Genomic DNA, 18,559 nt, shown 5'->3' with positions numbered 1-18,559 from the left:
TTAATTCACATTCACAGAAATCTTGCACAGTTTTGTAGTAAGCAAAAGGACACTTTATTTCCTCAGGAATGAGAATGGACTTTGAACTTTGTCTCCCTCTGCAGTACATTCTCTGAAACGCATGAGGCAACAAGCCTTTACAAGACAAGACAACACACAATTTTTCAGTCTTTTTCATGAGTTTGATTGTAAAACCCAATTTTTCCTCAAATGATAAAAGTCAATATTCTGGGATCTTTCTGGTCATCTAAAAACTTTAATAACTTGTGTAATTTTATTTTTATCCCAGTGAATGGACGTGTTCAATTTTTAAAAATGTGGACTTAGTAAGGACTTACTTATTACTTATTAGGTCTATACCAGTACATTCTAGATCAGTTTGTTGCTCCATACCCAACAGTCTTCACAACAGCACATGAAAGGGTCTTGAGTAGTCATCGCACTTACGTTAACTTATACATCTCCTACAGTCTCCTTTTTAAAAGCTCCCTGTAATTAATAACAAAATTCAGTCAACCAAAATAGATACTGAAATGTCTTTGTGAATGTAACTTTTGGCTCACAGACTGCAAACTGCAAAGAGTTTATAAGCGTTTTAGTTCATGTCATTATAGTCCAGCAGACCCCCACAGGGGTCTGTGTTTCATGAGACACAATTAGAAAACAAAAAAGTCTCTGTATGAGCAGAGAAACAGTTCACTTAGCCAGCAGCAGACCAGTCTTGAGATTCCCATGTGTATGGGTCCAAAAAGAACAAAAGCACCCATTTTTTAATTCATCCCTGGGCCAAAATATTGCTGAAAACAACTCTTAAGATCCTAAATTGTATTAGCAGGACTGTCGTGTGCGACAGGACATCTGTAAGGCACAGTTATGGTGTAATGATGCTGTATGTAGAATTCCTCACAGCAGGTGCTATAGCGATCATAAAAAACAGAAAGATGATACTGGATGCACATACAATGCTGCTGCAATCTCCTGCAATACACGCAATCATGTTTTGATGATGCTATAAAAGTGCTTTATATTGGAACAGCAGTGGAGTCCTCTCTGCTCACCGGTCTACCGATAAAACATGGAAATCTCAGCATGTAAACAGCAGGTTTGCTCCTGTGTAAACGGCCTTAATATGTACAAAATGTCTCAAATGAAAAATATGAATTGCCTACAAGCAACACGAGATCTCTTTGTAGCAGCAAAACGTTGGTATAAAGAGGATTATTATGAGCTGCTTTCCAAATGTGCCTTTCTTCATCTGAGATTAAACAAGGTAACAGCTGCAGGCAGGTTAAAAGAGGGTTATCTTGTGTACCTGGCTTCGGTGCAAAACAACACTCAAGAGAAAAAACAAAGGCTTCTGGGAAGGATGAACATCAGTAGGTCAAAAGAAAAGCAGAAAGCTGAATCCACATTGGTGCTCAGTTCCCTCCCTCTGGCTCCAGCCGCAGCCCCAGATCCAGACAACGTTCCTCTCCATGTTGGTCCTCAGTCTGGTAAATCTCATTGTCCATCAGCTGTTGGCCGTGGCTCGGAGGCCTTTCGGGAAGCGGAGGAGCCTCTATAGAGGAGTCCGAAACTGCTGGTTAGGCCCGACTTGCACGTCGGCCACACCTGCATCTTCAGAGATCAGTGGCTTTTGTGAGTCTGTGTGCCCTGTGAAAGGCCGGGATGTGTCTAACTCTCCGTAGATGCCGATCTCTACCCCCTTTCTCAGCAGGTGTGTGTAGACCAGCGTGTCCTCAATGGAAGCGTACACATGGGACTCATTGTCCTCGCATGTTTTTGGGAAGCCGTTGTGTCCTGGCAGGAAGCCGGAGCCGTTTGGATTGTATATGGACACTTGATGGGTCAGCTCCTTCTTCTTCTTCCTGTTTGGCAGGTAAATCAAGACCATGAGCTCTTCATATACAGCATCTATTACAGATATATCTGCTGACCAGTTATGTAAGAACATTTTAAATGGAGGAAAATCTGTAGCAGACTGAAGCAGACGTGAGGTTTACTAAAACACTATGTTAGAACCTTCACTGTCTTTACTATAATAACTCTTTCCAAAAGTGAGCAATTTAAAAAAAGACAAAATCTGAAGAACAAAACAAAAAGCAGATGCACTCACCTAATCACCACACAGACCACTGCCAGCACGATGACAAAAATGACCACCAGAGCAGCCACCGCACTCAGGATGATAGTCAGCAGAAAGTCTAAAAGAGATTAAACAACAACAAATGCAAACTTTCATTAAAGCTGACATAAATTAAGTGCACAGTCGTTCTAATGTTATAATCTAATGTTGTTCAAATGTTATATTGTCTATATCTTAAAGAAACACTGAAAGCCTGGAGATGAATGAATATTGATTCTTATACTTCACAAAAATGGAAATAAGGATTAGTCCTGATTCTTGGTAATATTTGGGCTACAGTCACTAATCAACACATCATTTTGGATTTTTTTTTTTTTTTTTAACCAATATTGCGATTTACAGGTGAAACTTGAAAATTTAGCATATCGTGCAAAAGTTCATTTATTTCAGTAATTCAACTTAAAAGGTGAAACTAATATATTTATATAGACTCATTACATGCAAAGTGAGACATTTCAACCCTTTATTTGATATAATTTCGATGATTATGACTTACAGCTTATGAAAACACCAAATTAAAAATCTCAGAAAATTTGAATATTGTGAAAAGCTTCAGTATTGTAGGCTCAAAGTGTCACACTCTAATCAGCTAATTGATCCAAAACACCTGCAAAGGGTTCCTGAGCCTTTAATTGGTCTCTCAGTCTGGTTCAGTGGAATTCACAATCATGGGGAAGACTGCTGACCTGACAGTTGTGCAGAAAACCATCATTGACACCCTCCACAAGGAGGGAAAGCCTCAGGATGTTCTCAAAGTGCTGTATCAAGGTACATTAATAGAAAGTTAAGTGGAAGGGAAAAGTGTGGAAGAAAAAGGTGCACAAGCAGCAGGGATGACCGTAGCCTGGAGAGGATTGTCAGGAAAAGGCCATTTAAATGTGTGGGGGAGCTTCACAAGGAGTGGACTGAGGCTGGAGTTACTGCATCAAGAGCCACCACACACAGATGGGTCTTGGACATGGGCTTCAAATGTCGTATTCCTCTTGTCAAGCCGCTCCTGAACAACAAACAACGTCAGAAGCGTCTTACCTGGGCTAAAGAAAAAAAGAACTGGTCTGTTTCTCAGTGGTCCAAAGTCCTCTTTTCTGATGAGAGCAAATTTTGCATCTCATTTGGAAACCAAGGTCCCAGAGTCTGGAGGAAGAATGGAGAGGCACACAATCCAAGATGCTTGAAGTCCAGTGTGAAGTTTCCACAGTCTGTGTTGGTTTGGGGAGCCATGTCATCTGCTGGTGTTGGTCCACTGTACTTTATTAAGTCCAGAGTCAGCGCAGCTGTCTACCAGGACATTTTAGAGCACTTTATGCTTCCTTCAGCAGACGAGCTTTATGGAGATGCTGACTTCATTTTCCAGCAGGACTTGGCACCTGCCCACACTGCCAAAAGTACCAACACCTGGTTCAATGACCATGGGATTACTGTGCTTGATTGGCCAGCAAATTCGCCTGACCTGAACCCCATAGAGAATCTATGGGGCATTGCCAAGAGAAAGATGAAAGACATGAGACCGAACAATGCAGAAGAGCAGAAGGCCGCTATTGAAGCATCCCGGTCTTCCATAACACCTCAGCAGTGCCACAGGCTGATAACATCCATGCCACGCCACAGTGAGGCAGTAATTCATGCAAAAGGGGCCCAAACCAAGTACTTACATATGCATGATTATACTTTTTAGAGGGCTGACATTTCTGTATTTAAAATCCTTTTTTTTTTGATTTCATGTAATATTCTAATTTTATTCGAAATTATATTAAATACATAAAGGCTTAAAATATCTCACTTTGCATGTAATGAGTCTATAATATATTTTTACCTATTCAGTTGAATTACTGAAATAAATGAACTTTTGCACGATATGCTCAGTCAGTGTATAGTATGACAATATTAGATAAATTAAACATACACTGTTCTTTCTTGTAGGTCAGGCCTGTGTTATGATTATTATGTTATTTAATCTCAGAGTCCATCTTTCTATATCCTAGTAAGCAAACAAGAAATACTCAGTTTGAGGTTCAATTAAAAAGTTGGCCAACGAAAATAAAACCAATTGACACCTCTCGTGTTTAACAGACAAGCTTAGTAATTCTCCGACAACACCGGAGTTCCTCACCCCCGCAGCCTCCGATGCTGGTGAGCAGCGCACTGGCTGTAACTCGGGCCAGACTGGGCCTCTTTCGGACTTGTGCGTTTAGTTTTAAACTTCAAAGATATTTCCTGAGCTGACTGATGGCTGTGTTTGTGACGCTGGCGCCGATCCTCATAATGCGCTTACCTCACTACACACGTCTTTCTGTTGCGTATTTTTCCTGTCCGCCAAAGCGGCGGATGGCCCGACAATTTCACCCACCACCACAAAGTTACCCGCGGGTGCTACTTTCATTCCCTGTGTGACACTAAAGTTTCTGTCGATTCAGCTTCTGTCAAGCGTTGTACAACAACAAGTCTGCTTCGTCTGCAGACTGCTTTACTCTTGGGTGTCATGTGACCAGAGCGTAATCGTCTTTGCAATTTGAAAATCTCGTTTTATCACATCGCGATAATATCGCAAATGCATTTAATCGTTCAGCCCTAACCAGGTAACCCTGCAAAATGTCCTCTTACTCTTGCTCTTCTGCAGGGTGATCTCTGTGATGACGCTGAACTCCCCTCGTTCAGGCATGCAGTTGGACATGTTGAGGTAGAAGCTATCGGAGACGGTGATCTCACTCTCGGCCTCTTCATCCTCCCTGCGGCTGTAGTCCTCCTCCCGGCGGCCGACTCTCTGCACCCTGATATCGGTGTGGCTGCTGCTGCACTTGGGCTGCCGGAGGTTGGTAAACACCAGGTGAGCGTCCATCCTCTCCGGAACAGAGACGATCCAGGAGACGGTGGAGTCCGACCTCATTCCTACTGGCCAACCGGGAGTAGCCAAAAGGACAGGAGTGTCTCTCTTTGGAGACACGGTGAATATGTAACTTTCTTAACAGGAGTTAGAAAGAAAAGAAAATTAAATATCACTGAAAAAATGCATTTATTTCATTTAGTTATTTTATTCAATTGAGGCTGCTTGTTACCTGATATCTCCTCTTTCAACCTGGCATTCAGCACGTCCTTGCCAGACGTCCTCAGTGCTTCACCCCCTATGCCGGACACAGTGACAGACACATTGGTGTGGATTTGGACCATCTGTATTGATCCCTGAGTGCAGAAGTGTCCAACAGTAGTGCCACCGTCTTCAGTCACTTTGATAATGATGCTGTCATTGCACGGCTGCCCCGGTACGGACTGCTTGAGGGGCCCAGTGGGAGAGGTCAGCTCCACGGTGCCGTGCTGAGGAGGGCGGAGAGCCCAGGTCACACTGCTCAGATTGGCAGGGAGGCAGGTCGGCAGCAGAGGCAACGACAGACGGGCCGGAGTCTTCGGGCACTCTTTGAGTTGACTACACTCTGACATGAAAGCACAGGTCATTTAAATCAAGAGGGGTTCAGAGATGAGAATGAATTTCTACCTTTAGGAGCTACAGCAATGAATGCAATTAACACTTTACTTACATTTATAAGCAGTATATAAACATTTAATAAACACACAAAACTTGCATCTTAGACTGTGAGGTGAACTACTTGGTGTAACTCGGGTTTCTAATATTCACATCAGATCCAAAGACTCTTCAATTACTTTCAAGGTCTTGTTTTGTCTGACTTAAGGACAGAAAATGTTTGGGGTAAGAAATTATATTATTCATCATCCAGAGAGAATGTTGTCAGTCACGATCTTGAAAAAGTGCAGAAATCAAGTTGAATAATATACAAAGTTCATTCAAGGTTGCAATAAAATGGTATTTTAAATCGTACATACATGATAGGCCATAGTCTTTCCAAGAAGAGCATTTATGTATATAAAAGAAATGGTTCTTAAAGGCTTATATTCTAGGCCCAGGACAGCCCCCCAGTAAACACTCAAATCTGCATTTACCCATCACTCCCACGGCGGTGACTTGTACGTCTTCAGGAAGGCAGTCCTGGAACGTCAGGTCACTGTGTGATGTGACTGTAATCTTCTCTTTCAGCACGGAGTTTATTTTCATCTCGCAGTAAGAGGCCGGTCTCAGCTTCTCGATGTGAAGAGAAAGGCCCTCCATTTTGCTCACATCCACTTTACACAACACTACAGAATGACAATATAAATGAGCATACATGTTTCCTTTTTTTTCTGTCTCACACAAAAATGCAAATGTGTGGGCTCTTCATTTATCACAATATCAGCCAACAGGAATTTGAATTTCGATTTGACTGGTAGAGCTGAACGTGATTCCCTGACTGAAGGAAGTGTTTCCTGGTGAGGCGCCACTGCTGTCATTTATGACTCAGCGATGAGGGAATCTTGAGAGCCCACTCTCCACATCACGGTTTCATTACTCATCTAAACTGCAGCTGCCTCAAGAAACAGGGAAATCTCTTTCACAACTGACGAGAGAAAATGAACCCTTGTTGTAATAATATATATTTAGCAATCACATGCCTACTGCAACATGTAGAGGATTATGTTATCATCGTCATCAGAAGTTTTATTGTTGTTGATTCTTTGTTTGGTGTTTTTTAGAGAAGGGGGGTAGTTGCTAATAGGGGTCCAAATAAGTATATAGACGATTAAATGGGGAGTCACCATTCATCCTCTGAAATATTGTCTGAACAGCAAAACCTCCACAAACGCCTACATCCAAAAACAAAACCAATGTTATCTATATATTTCTTTTGTTAGCTCTAAAGAGCTTTCCTTTTTACATTTCATATCATTATGCAATAATTTGGCACTGTAGGTCTACTGATCTAAGTAAGACATTTCAAGATGAAACACTGGGCTCTAGTGACTCGTCATTATTTTTGACAGACTAACAGATTAAACAGAGATAATACTTTAAAGCAGCAATATTTGATTTTTTTCCACCACTCAGTGACAGCAGAATAAGCTGTAAACACATGTTAAACATTAAACATGTGAGCACAGAGCTGCCTGTTTATATGTCCAGCAGACACAAAGCAACATGAATATCCATTTGGAGTCCATTTGGCCACCTGATGACTGCAAGTCCAATATTCACTCTCTTAGCTCTGGTTTTGGTCTCTACCAACATTTAAGGGAGGGAAATATTTGGTTCTTTAGCTGCTAAATGCTCCACAATGTTCAGCAGCTAGTCGCTAACTTTGCCCATCTGCTTTTTGGTGCTGAGCCGGTGTTGTAAAGTGGATTTTTAGAGCTCTAGAACAGTTGCGGATTAAAACAACACTGCTGCGAGTTGTGAGAGTGACCCAAAACAGTACAGTTGTGGGCTGGAAAACAAAACAAAGACCTGAAACACTCTCTGCCTTTCTCTGGCTCAATGACTCTCTGTCTACTTTATTTCAAAAAATATTTGAGATGAATAACATATAAATACATAACCATCTTTGCAGAAGTAAAAAGTTAAAACTGTGACGTCTTCGAAGCCAAATGGTAGCATTAAGTGCAAATGAAGTGTACCAACCTGGTGAACTTTCACTTGAAGACACCTTAAGGGTCAGGGACAGTCCAGGGGAAGCAGCACGTCTTCTGTCCATCTCACAGTTCCTCAGCATCAGGGAGAAGTTTCCCTGACTCTGCTCCGGCTGGCGGTCTGTCAGCCTCAGCACCGACGCCACTCTCCCTTTGCTTTGGTACTCCACTGCGGTGTCCTTCTTCAGACATCGCGGCTGTATGAGCTGTAAGAGCTGAACAGCTGTCTTGTGCTTCTCCGGCACCTGAAAGTACCACTCCATCACGCCGTCGTCAGGAAAACTATCCGGGTAGTTTGGAGAGAGCAACTCCGACGATGAGGCCCCTTTTGGTAACGTCAGTGTAATTTTGGCAAGGGCTATGAGGGAAAAAACAAACACGTACAACAGTCACATAATGTGATGTCGGACACACGAGACACCAGACAGAGAAGTTATTCAATTTTAAATAACTCACATTTGATTTCCTCCCCAACAGACACGTCAAACTGGCCACTTTGGAGTTTCTGTCCAGCTGGGACATCCACAGAAAAGCTACCTTGATTCAGTATCTGGGCACTACGGATAGTTCCCGTTCTGCAGTATTTCCCTACGGCCACATTCCCCGTAGTCTGGAAGGCCTGGAGGGTGTAGCTGTGTCTGTCTGGACATCTCTCAGATGGATTAATCTGTCTTAGACCCGTATTGCTGAAGTCTATGTTGAATGCTTTCGGCGCCGAGGCCTTCAGGTTCCAGGTGAACTTGCGGTCAAAATCCAGTAACGGAAGCGAGCCCGAGTCAGCCTGGATGATGTGGCTGTTGCATGACTTTGTGGTACATTCTGGGAAGAGATATTAACAGATGACTTTTACAACCAATAAACCTGCCCACACTGTATTAGTTCAGCAAGATACAAGATCACAATACCTTGAGAGAGACTGCAGTGCTCTTACCTATATTTCGCACAATTTCCACACTGAATACATCCTGAGGTCTGGAGCATTCAAACTCCAGTGAGACAGGAGTGTTGTCTCTTAGCAGAAGGGATGTATTACATCGTCGTGAGCGTCCTGCTCCGGTGCACACGTTGCAACCTTTGGGCTGACTGCTGCTTCTGATGTTGAAGTTGGTTCCTCTGTCAGGGGTGATGGTCAGCTTCTGGACCCCTGGTAAAAACACAAAGCACGAAAATTTGGAAAAGGAAGAAATGTGCAGCATGTGCAGCAAAAAACACTAGATTTCCAGTCCTGAAAAAAAAACTGAATATTAAGAAGTCTTGCTACAAATTAAATATACTCTTACATTTGCTAAAGTCACAGTGACTAACTGTGTTGAGAGATGAGGCTGACGGCTTGGCTCCTCTCTCTTCTATGACTATCCAGGCCTGTACTGAGCAATCGCAGCCATGTTCATACACCTAATGTCAACTCTCTATTGCATCTCACATTTCCTGTTTCACACTGTGTTATTTCACTTAAGTGGACAAAACAGACACAACCTATCATCTGACATGTGACACATCAGATTAGCTCTGCAAACCTTTTGGTTGATGAGGTTTACTGTTGGACAAATAACAGAAAGCCGCTCAGATCAGTCTAACAAGAACTCCACACTGAAAGGTCCTTTCTTTTGTTCTCACCCTGATTCTGCCTTACAACTCCATTTACTCTGTCAAAACCTAATCAGTACACTCATTAAAGTCATTCAGGCCCCAGAAGTTCATCCACAGCTGTATTAGCAGTAAACAGCACACTAATAACAGCTTAGAAATACTAAACAGCTCAATAATAATGTCCTATAATTTGAGCATGTGGGAGAAGCATGCCTCCAGGGCTTTCTGGCAGAAAGGCTTTCTGTCTATCTTTTTTCCTGAACTTAACCAAGGAGTTTTGGTGCCTAAATCTAACCAAGTAGTTAGGCTTCTTGACACAATGCCCTCGGGGGCAGACTTCTGCCATGTGCATAATTTGAGGAATAATCAGTGTCCATATTTAAACAGCATTTCTTCCACCTCAGCAACATTGCAGGGAAAATCGGTCCTGCTGGTAAATAATTAAGCTGTAACTTACCTGACACAGTGAAAACCATGACTGTAAGAAGCAAAATCTGAAGAGTGACTCCTGATAAGGACATTGTGTCCTACAGTGTAGTTCTACAACTTTGATCCTGAGAGAAATCAATGGCGATCCGCTCAGATTTCATAGCTTCTCGTCCACAGCTGCAAACTTCGTGCGCCACATTTTCCTCTCGTTAACGTCAAACTCCTCCACTTCCTGTATGTGCGAGCGTGTCAGCAGCAAGGGAGTGTAGGGCGCCAGGTAATGTAAAGGCGTGGCCAGGTCGGCCATTTTGGCAGGTACAGAGTTCATGCGCGGTTCATTCGTAATTTACAAAACATAAAATATATTCAACCGCTAAAAATCACTGCAGTTTAGTTATTTTTGCTAAATAAAAATCAGCACATCTTTATTTACAGTTAAAAGGCCAAACAAAGTATATACTATTGTTTTAATTATATCCTGTAAATGGTGCAGTGATACCAAGATATTAAAGCACAGGTCAACATGAATTTGTAGCTTCCCAGTGCAGAAATATTAAAAAAAAATGAATTTCCTTAAAAGAAAATTAATTCTCTAATTGTATTTTTCTTTGTTGTGATTACACACTCATTTGCCAGATTATACACCCAGCTAAAAAGTTATGCAGTCTAAATCAACAGTCCTCCAATAAATCCTCACTTCATGATGGTTATAATGCTCATGTAGTGTTGCTGTCTAATTTGTAGGCTACTAGTATTAAAAGCTTACTTTTACAGATAAACACCCACACTGATTGCTATTTGCTGAGTCAGCCTGGATGTGTCATCCTCACAAACTGGTTAGTCAGCGACAGTTTGGTTGACAAATCCGGATAATAAAGTCTTTCTTGACTGAGCAAGCCACATCACATGTAAAGCAAGGCAAGTGTCTGGACATTTTGATGTTGCAGAGCTAAAACAGTCCATTTGCAGCACATGAAGAGTAATTATCCAAACCCTTATCTACACTGAGCAGCATAAAGTGAGAAGGGACAGAGAGATGACCCTGACAGATTTTACACAATGTGTAGTATGATGCGCTGTGGGTTAAACTAAGCATGTGGCATTACCTGAACCAGCTACAGCATTAAAATACTCCTCATTATCAATATTTTAACACTTTTACTCTTACACTAAAGTACTAATTAAATTTCTTCACCTCATAAAACAATATCTGAAATAAACTAACTGTATAACATATGTAAAATTGTATTTGGTCATATAACCAGGCATTTATAGGTCTTCTATGAGATAATAAGCCTACAAAATCTGTGTCAAACATGGTAATATGTGACACTTGCTTAATTTAGTTATGGTCACAATTTACTTAATTACAAATTGAACATAATTAGTGATGGGTACAGAAGAGCCCTTGTGGCCATAAGTTAAAGGTTCATTCTGCACCTCATATGATGTTAAAATACAACTTCATGCTCATTTTGAAGGCTGCAGTTTGTGGTGCTGTTGAGTTGTACTGCGTTTTACCGACAGCCGTTTCTCTTATTATGTCCATCCCATTTAAATCAATGAGGGTAGGCTAAATAACAGATACACCACCCCCTGTACAGCTCAACAAACTACAACCTCCACAATGCTCATAGTTGAATCTTCTCTACAACAGTTTCAACAAAGTTGAACTTTATACCCTTCATGACAGTGGGATTTATTGCAGAAATGTTGTATTAGACTGCATAGCTGTACCTAGGTGCACCTAATTTAATACAAAGTGTATATTTTTCAAAGACTGACAGTTTTGGCTCAGAGCTTTTCAACTTTGGATCACATGCTTTGTTCACTTAAAATAAGTCTGAAGTAAATTGATTTAGGCTACAGAGAACAGGTCAGACAGAATCTGAGGTATAGCCTATAATCAATTTTATTTTCATTGAAACCAGTTGAACATGAATACAAATAAGCACGCATATTGAACCTGACATTATAAATCTAACAATATAAATATTGAACCCCCCTCTCAGTCAGTCATAAACAACATCTATTTTTCAGAATGTATTGGGGAAAAAATATTACATTTACTTTGAACATATATAGGTTATATATGTGACGGCACACGTTGAAGTTCAGTTATCAGTGCAAAAGTCCTACACATGGGATAAGGCATAAACTTTCTAGAAAGATTAAAAACTATACAAACACTGTTTAAAGAGGAGAAACGTTTGCACAGTTTACGCAGACATAATCTATAGGAAGGCCTACAAGAGTATACAAAACACATTGGTTTTGGTCCCAGTATAGTTTACTATTGGCTAGTATAAGCCACCATACTTTACCTTGGTTGTCCTAATGAGGAGGAGGTCTAATAAGGGTTAAAGAACACCCCAAACTAAAGCATTTGATCAAAAAGTTCTCCAAGCTCCTCAATCATTCACTCAGTTGAATGGCTACAATTATAGTATAGGCAGCACAGGCTATTTATAATAAAGATTATTTCAATTATCTCGGTCTCCTCTGCTCCATCCCATTGGGCAGAAATCCTGCAATGATCGGGACTGGCCATATGAGAGCAGCAACACTCCACACAATGATGACCAGTGTCATGAAACAAGCCACAAGTGTCGACTCGATGGGCTTTCTGTTCAACCTCCAACTTTTGTCCCCCTTCAGCTCGTCGAGGCTGAAATCCACGCAGCAGAAAGTGACCTGATCCCCGGTCTGCTGGCCCCTCGACCTGCCCTGACTGAACCTCCGGTACCGGGACATCCCGCAGCCCACGCACAACCGCAACTCCTGCTGACCCCCGGTGACCCCCAGGTGCTCGATGACGACAGGCGAGATCGCCCTGTTGAAAGACGCGGAGAAAAAAGCCCTCCCGTGGTTATTGGTGGTGTAGATGAGCACATCACACTGGAAGCCGAAGCTGCTGTCCCAGCGGGCCACCAGCGATGTGGGCAGGAGTCTCTGGACGCTCACGTTGCACTGGGACAGAGTCTGAAGGGAGGAGGCGTCGGGCGAGGCTTCGCTCTCCTCCACAGACCTCTTGGAGAACCGCACGTCCACCTCCAGGTTGGCCATGAACCTGTTGGAGGAGTTGATGGGCGGCAGGAGGAGGTCTTCGTCGCTCCAGCCTTGGCATCGCTGGAGAAGTCCGGCCACCGCGGTGAGAGCCAGCAGGAGAGTCGGAGAGTCGTTCAGCATGTCACAGGGCGCGTCTCTCCTTCTCGCATGGTGCTGTGGCGATCCGCAGGCGACGGACGAGGCGTGCAATTGAAAAAGCCAGCCGGTGATATGTTTTTTAAAAGGCAGCTCCCGATGGAGAGATTCAATTCCCTTGCCCGAATGGTATAAATGGAAATGTCCAAAAGCCTGTCACATGCGCGCACCCCCTCCCTTTGGACGTTTTCCTTCTGACTTGTTCTCCAAATGTGCCCTGCAGTCGCTTTGCAGAAGAGAAACAAGCTAGGCAGCACGGCGCGCTGCCTTCATCACTGCTCCGAGCTTCACACCCTTCCTCTGTCACTTCAGGTGTGAGAGCTGAGGACGAGAATAGAGAGAAGTGGTGAGGGGAGAGCCTCCTCTGCGCAGGGACAGACGCGCCAAGTTCAACACGCATCTCCCAACCAACAGTCCTGACACGTACATGCTTAATACACCTTTCCAAATCAAATCAAATAGAATTATTGATATGGAAGAAAAGCCCAGTCTTATTCTGTCTGTCTGCTCATCTGTCTTCTCTGTACCTGTGCGCTGCGAAATTCCTCTCTCACAGCATGAGAAAACACTGAAGATGAGGCAAACAGAAATAAGTGGTGCACTGTATTCAGAAGGCTGCAGAGAACGACCTGTGGCACCATCCTGCTCATGTATCTCAAGTGCCATCACACTATTGCTGTGAGACATAACCACCAGAGTTAAGTGGCTCTACTGGGGAAATAAATATGCAGGGATATAGCCAGGGGTGAAATACTGAGGTCTTACTGGCCCTCATCTCCTACCAGGAAATTCTGACTAGACACCAAGACACTAAGATTTTTTAATAGCTTGTATTTATCCTATGTTTGTAGCCTATTCAAATGACTGGGGCAGGGAATCATTTATCTGTGAATTTATTTTGTCGGTTTAAATTTAACCTATAGTCAAATTTAAACATGCTCAAATAAAAAAAATACTGGAATCACCAAATTAAATACTCACAATATGTAGTTTCTTGCAAAAAACTCCCAGTGTCTCAGAAAAAAATAGATTCCAGAGGATATGAGCTCAGTGGAAAGGAGATATAATATAATAATATTTTCATGTTGATAGTCAAATTTGCATTTTTTTATGTTGTAGGCCTATTTCTTAAATCGTATTTTTATGTCATTGGGCTTTGATGTCCCTAAAGGCCACAGTAAGCTGAGAACGATGATGGGATTTCACGGTACAAAGGCCACAACATCATTGACTTTAGCTGATGTTTCATTTGAGTGATTGAGCCAAAAAGATCAGAAGTTAATCTACATCGCATGCAGGGAAGATGAACTTTTGAACCTTTTATACAACCACAGTACATTCACAGAGCTCAGCATGAATGATGGCCACTGAGTAATCAGCCACACTGGACCAGCAGGGGCCTCAGTCCCTTGCACAAGAGCTCATCAGCAGTGGTGATGAGGTAAAAGGCAAGTGCTGCTCTCTCACTTATATTCACTAGTCCAAACTCTAAACCACTGCCCTCATGTTCCTGTCAGGCATGTCAGTAGTCTCAAAATGTAGCTATTTGAAAGTATTTCCCAGACCAGGAAACGTCGTCACATCTCACAGCCACATGCAGCTTTCTGTGCTCCATCTGCAGGAATGCAAGAATGCTTTTATGATGTTTTGATTTGAAAATCGGTCGTTCAAGACAAGTTTTCTTTATTCAGTCGTGAAATCCACTCTTTTGTGTGCTGGATACACTACTGGTTACTGTGGTTACCTACAGTATAGTGACGTAGGTAAACCTACTGTGTTAGGTTTGTTCTTTAACTCTCACTCTGCATAATTAAATGTCATTAAAACAACCCTTGTGTTGGGTGGTTTTCTACCAATGGGTACTTGGTAAAGTTAACCCATAGATATTATACAATAAATTAAAAAACACAATAATAAACAATAAAAACTTCCATTGTTGTATGTGTTTTTTTCTCCTATTATAAGCTGGCACATATGAAAACACCTCTGGGAGGTAAACCCAACAGTCCCTAATCTGTTTGCTTGTTTGTTCATCTGTTCTCTGCTCTGAGAGCTTTTTTGTACGATGGTGTTTGTTTCTCTCAGCCATATTGTGCACTCTGGGGCAGCCAGACTCTTCAATAAACATGTGCCTCCACGGTGCTGCTGCAGCAGCAGGGGTTTTGTACACACAGTGTGTATCACCTAGCTCCTATCTGATGCTGTTGAGGACACAGCCACCCCTCCCCTCTTTGTGTTTTGAATCCAACACTTTATCACAAACAGCAAATCTGATTACAATTACAATTCGGGACACAGCTGCAGTTAATCTCAATTTTGTGGAGTTCTAATAAAAGTCCAAATATTAGGACTAGTGGTCGAACACCTGGTCCGTTTGGCCAATGAGGGTTTTCAAGCTGAAGAGTGAGCCAGCGTTGGCCCGAATCACACTTAGCTCAAAGGCAACCCAGTCTCCTGAAAAATTACATTTATGTATATCTCAGTTGAACTGGACAGAACCAGATGATAGCAAAAAACACTGAGAGGCCAGGACTGACCTCCCTCACCCTGACAGGACTGTATCTTTTGCTACATTTTTCAGCCATACTTAAAGCTATAACTGGAGATACCATCTCTATGATGAGTTGTAGCTTTGCCTGTAACAGGTGTGTGGTTGATCTACAGTCTCAGAGCTGATATTTCACTTTTGGAAAATGTGCACAAAATCTACTCTGGACCTCACCCTGTGCACAATATTAAATGTGTAAAATAGTATAATTTGAAACAAAAAGAGGTAGCATTTACTGCAAGGCTATTTTACTTCTTTCATATTTCACAGGTGCTGTTCTTACCCTGTCCACTCTCCTGATGAGGCTATCCTTTTCGTCTTAGAGAAGATAAATCATCCCCACTTGTCAATCACTTAACTGTCCACGCGTCCTGCTTCTAGTAGCCACTTTTTAAGGCTGACATGGCTTTTCATGAGGAACAAGTTATGCCTTTTATCAGAATACTCTTCCTAACAACATATACATAATGCATCAGAAAACATAATAATCCATTGACAGAACTGGGTCACTGACCAGAGGCAAAATCGTGATTCCCTTTCATCTTTGCAGGCTGGGAAACATGAATGCCACTTGTGTGAATTGTTTTCTTCTGTGCTGTTTTAACTGGCGTAATCTGCTCTGGAGGCCTGCCTCCGTATATCTGATGTGAGGGCCAGCTGATGTGAAAGGACGCTTTGGCCTCAATTTGCACCTGAAAGCCCTCGTCCTTTTGCCTTCCGTTTGATTAGAACAGTGTTTTCTACTGAGCAATTTGTAGCTTTAAAACAATCATGTAGTTGTTTGGTTCTCTTTCTGCACACTCAGACATTCTCTGGTGCTCACAAACACTCCCACATGTTTCCAAATGCTGGTCCCGCCAAATCAGATATGCTCTAGACAATGTAGTGGTGAACAGAGCAAGAACATTTAAATTACTTTCTTGTTCATTAATTATGCTATGAAAATGTAAATTGATTTGGTCACGAAAATGCAAATGGGCTAAGGATAAAAGTCTCTTGTGCCGAAGGAGAATTTATGAAAGATTTATTTTCTCAAAATGTGGCTCTTTATTCAGGAAACTGAAAGAAGGACCTGTTAGTGGCCTTTAGCAGCTCTGCACTGGATCAGACACCATTAGTCTGACCCACTGGCTCACACAGACAACTGGCCTAATTAGAAGTTGAGGATTCAGTATGTGCATCCTTATAGCCGCCATGTCCAAGCTCCTTTTTCACATCTGAGCCCAGTGAATCCCCTGTCTCCAGTAGTACTGTCATACCTCCAATCACTGCCAGGACTCATCACCACGGCAACGAAGCAGCGGTTTTCCTAGACTCGGATGAAGGTGTCGAAGAACTATAGTCTGTTTGATTGATAATGCAAAACCTCAATAAAAGTAATAACGCTGTCATTGTCGTCCTTGGTGTCAGCGCCAGGAATTTTGCAAGGGGTCAGAAGATTCCTAACCATGTTATTTGAGAGTTGAGTGAGAGTGTATGCAGAGGTTTTTCTCATGTTTTTACACTTAGACTTGGGTTCAAATCCAGGTGGGGTGACTGTTCTCTCCCATTGCTACCCGTCACAAATAAAGTCACAAAAAGCCCTAAATCTTTATCTTCATCTTTATTTAAAAATACTGTTCACATTGAACTAACTGTCAAATAAATAAAGTAGATTAAATAATATGCTGTTGTGTCTGAAAAGTGGTGGAGTAGAATTATTAAGTATAGCATGAACTGGAAACACTGCCTCTGAAGTAACTCAAAATTGTGCTTCAGTACTATACTATACCAATTCAACAACATATTGCTTTTGTCCTCATTTGATTTTTATATAAACCTTTAAGTGAGAGCAATTAGAATGCTCATCAAGACAAAAATTCAATTTTTACTCGGGGACATAACAAGAAGTCCATTTAAAAATCAGTATACTCGTAACTTAATGGGATTGCCACCTCAGGCTCTCTTCCAGCAGGTTTGAGTGCATCCAGGGGACTGCAGACGGATCTGCAGAACTGAGGAGTTGTACACTAATTAGCAAGATTCATTTCCAAGGAGCTGCTCTGAAATAAGGCAAATTTCATGGGCACCAAGAGAGAAGACTCATAGAACAGCTTCTCTGTTGAGTTTTTCATCTCAAATGAGCGAAAGGCATGGAGCAGTGATCAGGATGGAGAGTGATGTTGCCAGACACTTTGCCACAGATCCTTTAAGATCTTGTTTCAGATCCAAACCTCCTCACCTCCTCAGTTTCACCACTTTGTCTCTGAGGCCTTTGTCTTCCACAAGGAACAGATAGTGAAGGACACAAGGGGCTGTCAACGTGAAATAGGCCCTGGAAATAACACCACACTCATCCAACTCTCTGAAGCACGGTCAGAGGCGTGCAGAGACCCATCAGCCCGCTCTTCACCGGTGTTGGGGAGCTGAGATGGTGTGAGATTACTTCTCTGCGGCACCACTGGCTTACATCTCGTTGAAGAGGATGTGGATTGTGAATCACACACCCAACTGCGAAAAGGTCACCTTGGACAGGTGAAGACAAGTCAGCCCCCCCAACTCCCCACTCCCCTCATCTGCTTTCTACCTGAGGCATTGCTGCTCCGGCTGCTCTGTGTGGTCGTTTGTCATCTGGTTCTCTGCTGGTGAAATGCAATCGTCCTCTGAAACAGGGAGAGAGAGGGTAATTACCATGGGTTGTTTGTCATGGTTGAAATGGGGAGGCGGATGTGGGTGGAAAAGGAGGATGATTGGTTGCTTTCCAAAGTGATTTGTTTGAAAAACAACAGAGGCCGCTTGTACCTGAGACTCAAACACAATGCCCAACTTAAATACCACCAAAAATAAAATTGTTAAAAGACTTTGCCATTATGATGCCATGTAGTTTGTTTTTTTACTGTTAATTAGAGTCAAATGTGGAACACAGACAAAGCTGGCAATTGGAAAGAGGATGAGACTTTCACAGAACTGATTCCATGCTTTATTTCAGTGTGTTATTTCTCCACAGATTTCCAGCAATAAATTGGCTTTGCTCACTCAAACGCTCCCTGAGGACACCCAGCCTCCATCTGCTCCTGTTAGATGATACCAATCATTTTTTCTGATATGTCACATTGTTAGGGGACCATTATTGAAAAAAAAATATTATTGACCTG

At 42.3% G+C, this 18,559-nt stretch overlaps 2 protein-coding genes across 2 annotated transcripts; both read right to left on the bottom strand.

Annotated features, from left to right (window-relative positions):
* Positions 1-863: 863 nt before the first annotated feature.
* Positions 864-9,914, bottom strand: LOC119883969 (CUB domain-containing protein 1-like). The gene is made up of 10 exons (XM_038694460.1): positions 9,702-9,914; positions 8,586-8,798; positions 8,111-8,473; positions 7,647-8,012; positions 6,098-6,289; positions 5,200-5,571; positions 4,748-5,104; positions 2,117-2,204; positions 1,595-1,868; positions 864-1,556 (listed from the first exon to the last, which is right to left on the bottom strand). The coding sequence occupies exons 1-10, from the start codon at positions 9,763-9,765 to the stop codon at positions 1,419-1,421; spliced, it is 2,427 nt and encodes an 808-aa protein (XP_038550388.1). The 5' UTR covers positions 9,766-9,914; the 3' UTR covers positions 864-1,418.
* A 1,648-nt stretch (positions 9,915-11,562) lies between these two features.
* Positions 11,563-13,312, bottom strand: LOC119883968 (transmembrane protein 158-like). The gene has a single exon (XM_038694459.1). The coding sequence runs from the start codon at positions 12,860-12,862 to the stop codon at positions 12,161-12,163; it is 702 nt and encodes a 233-aa protein (XP_038550387.1). The 5' UTR covers positions 12,863-13,312; the 3' UTR covers positions 11,563-12,160.
* Between the last annotated feature and the right edge of the window lie 5,247 nt (positions 13,313-18,559).

This window comes from Micropterus salmoides, unplaced genomic scaffold (genome assembly GCF_014851395.1).
Source record: "Micropterus salmoides isolate LMB-PRFRI ecotype aquatic unplaced genomic scaffold, ASM1485139v1 Ms_hic_scaffold_3055, whole genome shotgun sequence".
In the NCBI taxonomy this organism is placed as follows: domain Eukaryota; kingdom Metazoa; phylum Chordata; class Actinopteri; order Centrarchiformes; family Centrarchidae; genus Micropterus; species Micropterus salmoides.
This window is presented reverse-complemented; position numbering and strand designations above follow the sequence as displayed.